Source organism: Chelmon rostratus, chromosome 18 (assembly GCF_017976325.1).
Source record: "Chelmon rostratus isolate fCheRos1 chromosome 18, fCheRos1.pri, whole genome shotgun sequence".
NCBI lineage: Eukaryota > Metazoa > Chordata > Actinopteri > Chaetodontiformes > Chaetodontidae > Chelmon > Chelmon rostratus.
The window spans coordinates 17,600,224-17,608,702 of NC_055675.1; the positions used below are offsets into that span (position 1 = coordinate 17,600,224).

General features: G+C 44.5%; 1 protein-coding gene across 1 annotated transcript in view; it reads left to right on the plus strand.

The window, feature by feature from the left end:
• Positions 1-8,131, plus strand: part of LOC121621899 (disks large-associated protein 2-like) — a 111,494-nt gene extending 103,363 nt beyond the window's left edge. Inside the window, exons 8-13 of the mRNA XM_041958604.1 lie at positions 747-1,105; positions 2,475-2,560; positions 2,660-3,102; positions 3,373-3,464; positions 5,254-5,406; positions 7,916-8,131. Coding sequence (XP_041814538.1) covers positions 747-1,105; positions 2,475-2,560; positions 2,660-3,102; positions 3,373-3,464; positions 5,254-5,406; positions 7,916-8,131 — 1,349 coding nt within the window. The remainder of the gene's footprint in view (positions 1-746; positions 1,106-2,474; positions 2,561-2,659; positions 3,103-3,372; positions 3,465-5,253; positions 5,407-7,915) is intronic.
• Positions 8,132-8,479: the final 348 nt, after the last annotated feature.

The window sequence follows — 8,479 nt, forward strand, 5'->3', positions numbered from 1 at the left end:
AAGTTGAAATTGTGAAAGGTTTATCAGCACGCTTTATTTTGAAAGTGTAACCAGAGCTTGTATATTTATTAGTGCTAACTTGACGGCAGAATGAGAGGGTGTTTTCACACCTATTGCACACTTTGGCGTGACACCAGGTTGTCTTGCTTCGTGCATCTTACAACAGCGACACCCTACCACCCTTGAAACATATGATCAAAGTGAAATATATTTCTCTATGATTTATTTAGCCATTCATTTACTAAAATGCTCTTTTCCATGATCTAAACCCATAAAAAAAGAACATGAAACATGAAAACTATTTTGAAGACTTGGTGAGCGACTCCATGTGAAGTCCATGTTTTGTCATAGGTTTGAAAAAACAAAAGAAATGTGAAGAAAATGAAGCTGGTTCACTTCCAACTCTGCTGTGAGGTCCATCTGGATGGATTACCATCAGATTCTCATTTGCATTTGAAAGAGCAAATCTTTCCTGCAATCCTACATTGCACGTCCCCAATAAACAGACATAATACAAAGCTGCTGTTGCTTTTCACCTTACTGACATTTCCCTTGCTTTAAGTGGCCTGATGCCTAATCTCCCATCATGCCCTGACGCTCTTCTATCACACGCTGTGTGATACAGGTGAACTGCAGCACTTGGCCCTTGTCAGCTTTTGGCCACATTTTTCATTCTCATGTTTTATTTTATCCTCTACCCTTGTCTTGCCTTGTCCTCGTCCTCTCATCCTGCTTGTGCTATCCAGCGGTATCATATCCTCCCAGTTACAAGAAGACTCCACCTCCTGTGCCCCCGCGCACCACCACCAAGCCTCTTATCTCTGTGACAGCCCAGAGCAGTACAGAGTCCACCCAAGATGCCTACCATGAGGGCAGGCATCCACGGGGCGGTCTGTGGACCACAGACAGCCTTGGTCGTCCCATCTACAGCTCCATGGACAGCCTGGACAGCACCAAGGCGGTCACCATGGCCATGGAGTCAGCAGCAGGCAAGAGGCACGCGTCTTTGGGCAGTCACACCTCCGTCCAGACGTGCGACAAAGCAGTGCTGGTGTCCAAGGCTGAGGAGTACCTCAAAACCCCACGTTCCTCTATTGGGATACAGGTAACAACATAACTGAAGGTGTCACTGAAACTGCTCTGTTTTTACACTCACCACTCAGCTGTCGTGCTAATTATCACATCTGTCTTCTATCTGGTCCTGGCTGGAGGGTTAATTCCTTTATTCTCACTTTCTTAATATGTTGTCTGTTAAAATGTGTGAGAGCTGCCTGTCAGCTCCAGTCACAGTTAAAACCATCAGAGAAAAATCACCTTTAAAATCTGACAAATATGCTTTTTTATTACCAAAGAAGGACACAACAGGCACAATTCTAGGCAAAATGTTGAACTGGCAATAAAATGTGCAAATTAGATAATCTTGTCATTTTTTGGTTTAACAAATTCCCAAATGTCCCAATCTGTGTGAAGCACTGTACAAGGTTTTGGAGTCTTGTTGACCTTTACATGTGTCAGGCTGTACAATTACATGGACGCGGCCTATTCAAAGGCAGCAGTAATGAAGAGTGCAACGAGGATCCCTCTTACTCTCTTTGTTCTAGTTTATGATGTGGTTGCTCAACCTGTTTAGTTCTTCTAGAGCCGCAAGACAAGGATTCTGCTCTCTGTGCTAAGTGTCTGACTAGCTTAGGCAGCCGCTGCATCTCCTGGAGGCGAGTGTCCTGAGATGTTAGCGCCGGCGTTGGAGGTGGCTGTCTGTGCTGTACCTGCATGTTGCCCGCAGATGTCTCCTGTGGGCAACGCTGAGTATGGTGTCCAAAAGAATTGATGGTCCTCATGCAAATGCAGCTGTTGAGAGTGGACTCTGTGCCAGTCGTGACCCAGAGTTCCAGCTGGCTGATGATTCCATTGCCAACTTTCTATTTTCAGTTTCCTTAGTAGCAAAATCCTGGATACAGTTCAACTAATTTCAACCTCATTGACATCCATGCAAGAATCCACACTGCAATTGTCCATGCTTTTAAGTGCTGGTTTCTCACATTTGCACCAGCTGTTGGTTCAGCACCTCTCCTCCTTCTGCTGAGCATGAAGGATGGGTGGAGTGTGGCGATTCATTCCCGACTGTCAGCTTCACTTATGGTTCCTGTTTAGCACTTAAAAGACAGCTGTAGGTTTAAGCAGCATTATTAATAGCCCATATGTGTAAAATAAGCTGTTTTGCAGCTTTGGGAACTTTTAAACAGGTGTTTTTGTGTATTGTTCTGTAAATAAAGGCCCCAATCATAACCAGCAAACCCGCCAATTATATTCCTATTCCATCACAAAAATGGAAACTTGAATCTTTTGTGATAACTAAGAAATTTCTAAATGTCAAGCTGTTCTTTTCAGAGCCACACATATGTTTCTGTACTTTGTCTGTTCGTTTCAGTTGTTAACGATGATAATTTGAACGTTCTGTTGTCTGTATTTGTTAGGTGGAAACTGTGACAGACTCTGAGACTGAAAGTAAAGGCCTTCCTCAGTTCCATTCAATAGGGATCCAGGTGGAGGATCATAAGCGGTACGTGGCTCAGACAGAAGAAACAGTGTCCACAGTCTAAGTTTAACACATTTAGTTGCAGTTTTTTAAGCACTGTCCCTGTAAATTGTGCTTTTTTAGGCATGGGAGGTTCAAGCGCTCCAACAGTGTGACGACTGCAGTTCAGGCGGACATGGAGCTGGAGGGCTTTCCCTCCATGGAGGACAAGGGCCTGCAGTTTGGCGGTGCCTTCGGCCGCCACTCTGAGCCCAGCACGCCCACGCAGTATGGAGCCATCCGTACGGTGCGCACACAGGGCCTGTTCAGTTACAGGGAGGACTACCGGCCTTCCAGCGGGCCTTCCAGCCCACAGCCTGAACCCTGGCTTGTCGAACCCAGCCTGGAGAGCACCGACACGGGCCGAGTGTCCCCCCTTCGCAGGGACGGCAGCTGGTTCATGCAGCTCCTTCACAATGAAACCAAGCGGCTGGAGGGTTGGTGCAAAGAGATGGAGAGAGAAGCAGAGGAGCATGACCTGTCAGAGGAGAGTGAGTGTCCTGAGGGGAACTACATGCTTGTCAAAGGTGCTGCTTTTGTTGAATGAGGTCGATGCTTTGATGATATGTGCCCAAAAAATTCTGTATTTTTGCAGTATGTATAACAGGATTTGAAAAGTGAACATTCACAGTATTAGCCATCATATTGACAAGGAAAACACAGAGTCGTGAAAGGCGTTTCATGAGCAGATTGGATCCATGTGGATGACTGACTGAAAGACATTGCTCAACATGTTGGCCTTTGCCAAGCCGTCGTGATGAAACAAAAATCTTTCTCTCTGTCTCTCTGTCCACCAGTCCTGGGGAAAATCCGGAGTGCAGTGGGAAGTGCTCAGCTACTAATGTCTCAAAAGTTTCAGCAGTTTTACTGGCTATGTCAGCAGAATCTGGTGAGTAGTGCGTGTTTGCGAACGGGCACACTGTTATCGACTGACATGCTGTTCAAATGTTACACAGAAAAACACAAAAGATCGGAACTTGTTGATAGGCTGCTCTGTCTCAGAGCTCTGAGAAGGGGCTCGGCCTGACGCTGCACTTCCAGAAATAGACCACAGAGATCGATAGTGAAGCAGTCCCTCTGCCGCTATTGACCCCGCAGAAAACCAAAGGGGAATTCCAATAGGAAGCAGCACCTGCGCCGAGGCTTTCCATTAATGCACGGAGGCAGCAGCTTGAATGGGATGTGAGAGTCTGAATAATTGACAGCCACACTGTCTCACTGTTTAGCCCTCATGTCACGTCGACTGGAAACTCATACCTGTTCTAATGCTACCTCTCCACAGAGTCAGCATATATTAGGAGATGATAGCGTCATAAGTGGAAATGTTTCTGCAGATACAGTAGAGAGAGACAGTGAAAGAGACAGGCAGGCACTTAATCACGCCTTCGTAAAGCGTAGCTAATTTTTTAAATGAAATGCAAAACCTTGTGGAGGTGGTTGACATCTGCCTGCTCTCTCACTGCCTTGTGTGTGTGTGTTTTTTTTTCTTTGTGCGTTTGTGTCTTAACTCGGTGTGATGCTCTCCTCTGGATGGTTTTGGGCCGCACTCTCTCCCTCTCTCCCCATAGATAATGGGATGATGAATTAAGTCTAACATTGGTAGTGACAAGCCTTAGATTGCCCTGAGCTTTCAGACGAGTCTGAATGAGAGAACGACTCCGTTTCCCTGCTGGACGGAGGAGGAACTGCACGATGTGTCCATTAAAAAACTCTGACGGCCTTTGAAGTTTGACTCGACAGACTTTTTCCTTGGTCTGGGATCACATTCAGTCTGTTTGTGCTGTCCGTGGTAATGAGCACATGGCTGATTGTGTGAGTTGTGGCTTGCTGTCGACACATCAGCCAACTGGGTGTGGACAGCAATGCACCACAGAAATGCAGCAACAACGGCACCAGATTTTCTGTCATTTAAATTCCACAGAATAATGATTATCACTCAAAATTAAAGTAGAATGAAAATAAAAATCATTTGAGCGAATGACAACTGGTGGATATCATGTCTCTAGCTTCTGTTTTACTGCATGTGACCAGAAAAATGACCTTTGATAATCATTCATTATTGTTGTTGCTGCAGCACAGAACAGACCAACACTGCTGTTATTAAAAAGGAGCAGGTAAAGGCAGTAAAGGATGTTCCCAGAAACTGTCAGTGGAGGTTCTGAACCGTTGTTGGTGCTCTACTGCCACACAGTGGTGGGAACGGTGCGGTTCAAACGTTGAAGTGGCTACGAGAGGCAGCAAAATAGTAAAAGGAAATAAGAAATAGCTCAGAAAATATGTAGAAATATCTACACTATACTACAATATAAATCCACCATAGATAATAAACAATATGACAAATGTAAATGCAAACGTGTAAATTATGTGTATCATGCTGCAATACATAGCAAGTGTCTATATAGAAATAAATCTATTGCAATATTCATAGAATACTAGAATACTACTACTGCTAATACTAACAGTATTATAATACCAATAACATAATATATAGTTTTATATAATAATAATAAATAATTTTATTAGTAGAATAATGCAGTAAAAATAACAAACATATAAACCATAATGTTGCAACACTAAATTATTGCACATATTGATGAAACAATAATGGGAAATCATTTCACATAAATACAGACCCCCCGCCCCAAAACACTGTATTTTGTTGTCGTCTGTCTCTTCAGGACCCCAGTGCCATGCCCAGACCCACATCTCAGGACCTGGCTGGATTCTGGGACCTCTTGCAGCTTTCCATCGATGACGTCACTGCCAAGTTTGATGAGCTGCAGCAGATCAAGAGCAACCAGTGGCAGCTGGTGGAGAGCCCAGAGAAGAAGGTGAAACTGGGAGCTGTTGTAGCAGCGCTCCACACACTCATAATAATCAGTCTTAATGGGCTCCAGATGAACTTGCACAGCGTTTGAGGAAAACTGCAGTAACAACATTTGCCTTCTTTTTAGGCTTGTCACCAGCAGGAGGTTAATCATTCTTATCATAACACTGCAGGGGCAGTGTTAGGACGCAACATCAGTTCAGCTTAGACAGCAAGTAGCATCCTCTAAAAATGTTAAAATCACCATCTGTGTCCTCAGAATAACTTGTTTTATCTGTCCGATCCATGCTGTCACTGTAATTCATTAGCTGCTTTAGGGCTGCGGTAATGTAAGGTAAAGCCATATTTCCACAGAATTTGAAGGCACAGTTTTCTTCCAATATGCACATGACATGTAGTGCATGTGACACTGCTTTAAAGGAATAGTTTGGATTATTTGAGGTGGGGTTGTATGAGTTACTTATCAACAGTCTGTGTATTCCCTACAGTAGATGGTGGTCGGCACGCCCTCAGTGTGGCAGTGTAGAAAGCTAAGAAATGTCCTGCTGCAACACGTATTTCTGTCACCTAAAAAAGGCCCACCTTAAAAGATCACTGTCAGTTTATGTGTATGCTATATTTAGAATATTTTCACAACTTTCCTTTCTGTCAGACAGCCCTTTGTGACGGGAAATGAAGCTATTAACACCACTCTCCAAAACCATGGTCCAAACCAGACTCCATTGACGAAAGCAGTCGTTTTACCTCACAGAACAAGGGAGCCGCTGGTCTACCGCTGCCTCTATTGGTTAGTTAGTTTGTATTATTGTGTGACCTTGGTCTTTTAAAGGGTGAGTTTGGATTCACCAAAGTCCCACAATAACACAAAGTAACTGATCAAGACAGCGGTAGACCAGTAAATAACATGTTCTCAGAGATTAAATTACTGTTTTGTCAAAGGAGTCTGGTGGCTTGGAAGAGAGCGATATAATGGCCTCAGTTACATGCAGAAAAGGGCTGTCTGATGGCCAAGTAAAGGGGTGAAAATATTCTAAATATAGAGTACACTTAAGCAATTATTCATTTTCTTAACATGTTGCAGCCGCCCTCAGTCTCCGACAGCACATTTCTTATTTTCCTACACGAGACTGCTGCTGCTTCTCCAAACTGGACAACCAGTGTCTGCAGGAAAACGCCACAACAGCTGAAATTAATGAATAGTTATCAACTTAAAAACAAGAAAACAAAAACATCAAGGTGACAGTATGACTGTACTGGAATGAAAACACATGATTAGATTCATTTCAGATGAGACGTATGCATATTAATGACCAGAAAACAGGAGACAGAAAACATCCCAAACACCCAGCAGCTGAAATAAAAGCACGCTTGTGAGAGCTGCATTTGTAAGGAGCACGTTTAGACGGTAATGTGTTTTTAGAGATAGACAAGATCCTTCAGGGCACTTGGATAATTATCTCCGTGCTACAGTTGTAGTTGTGAGGGACTTATTTACCTCCAGCAGTTAACAGACACATTGCAAGCTCCATGAAGCTGGGCCCTGACAGTGAAACAGATGCTCTGTATTGGCTTTCTCTCCTCGAAGGCAGGCTCACTTTTGCACAAACACCGATTTGCCACACAATCAGAAAAGCACGCCTCGCTTCCAGAAGTTGTTGTGTATCAGTGTGTTCAGCTTTGTGGCTCACGACGGCTTCACAAGGAGAGTGTTAATGCTACATGATCAATAATAGCTGTTTCTGTTGTTTGAGCAAACAGCTTCTTGCTCACATTTCGTTCATACAGTGTTCTGGTTCTGCTGCAGAAACACACGGCGCCTCAGCAATAGGGAGAATTCTGATGGTAAATTCCTTAATTGGGGCCTCTAGTGGAAATTTCTTGTCGCCTGTCCATGTAAGGCACATGCAATACTGAGGGCTCTTCTATTAAAAGCTTATAGCCAAATTTAGTCAAAGCTGCACACTCCATAGTGAATAAAACTCCTATTAGCATTTAATTCATGTGCTCTGATTCATCATTTATCACTTCCTGCCTGATTTCCTCGCAAAATTCAGCTCCTCCAGCAGTGTTTCGTCAGCTGCTCAACCATTGCTCTCTTTCCCTCATAACCCTCAATTATGAGCTGAATGAGCGGCCCCTCTTGTTGTTCCATGATGAGATAATATAGAATGACCAAGCTAAATACATGTTATAAAATTGCCATCGATAGAATGGAAAAATATTGCAGTTGTCAGTATTAGTATGTGTCCATAAAGGGTGTGTGATGCTGTTTTCTGCACTTGCAGCACACAGTTATCAAACATGGCGGATTAGATTGATTCATCTGTTCAGAATCCATTAGATTTAAGGGCTGGAGGATAATTTATATTATCCGGCACACATGGACACTCCTAACGCTGATCTGAGCTGCAGACCATTGATTGAGACGCACTGTTTTACACTGGCGGTTGCATTGCTATAATAATAAGCCCCACCTGCTTCCCTTGTTTAATCATGTCATTCTGCATCCTAAGGAGCGGAAGTGGCCACCACCTATGCCAAAGCGGCCAACCAAGGGACGTGGCGGCATAATGCGAGAACGCTCTCTGGACCTTCAGGACCGCCAGCGACAGGAAGCCCGCAGACGCCTCATGGCTGCCAAGCGAGCAGCCTCTTTCAGACAGAACTCAGCCACAGAGAGGGCAGACAGCATCGAGATCTACATCCCCGAAGCCCAGACGCGGCTTTGAGGTCCACGGATTCACCCTCAGCTCCCCTCGTCCACCTCCGCCCAACACCAGCTCGTGGCGTCACGCGCAGCCCCTCCTCCTCCTGCTGTCATCACCTGTCACCGCTCGTCCGCTCGTTTCATCACCTGTTGCCATTCTCTGGGTTGTCCCTGCTGAAGCTACACTAGGCAAGATTTCAGTTGAAAAAAGCATCCTTTTCCTTTCTTTATCAGCTCTGATGACAGTGTGGCACTGCCATAGGGAAGAACGCCCCATTTCCCCTCAGAGAGAAGTCAGGTGAGTCAGGTGTGTTTTCCTGCAGAGAGTAAGAGATAAAACATTTTAACGTGAAGCCCAACACTGAGAAAA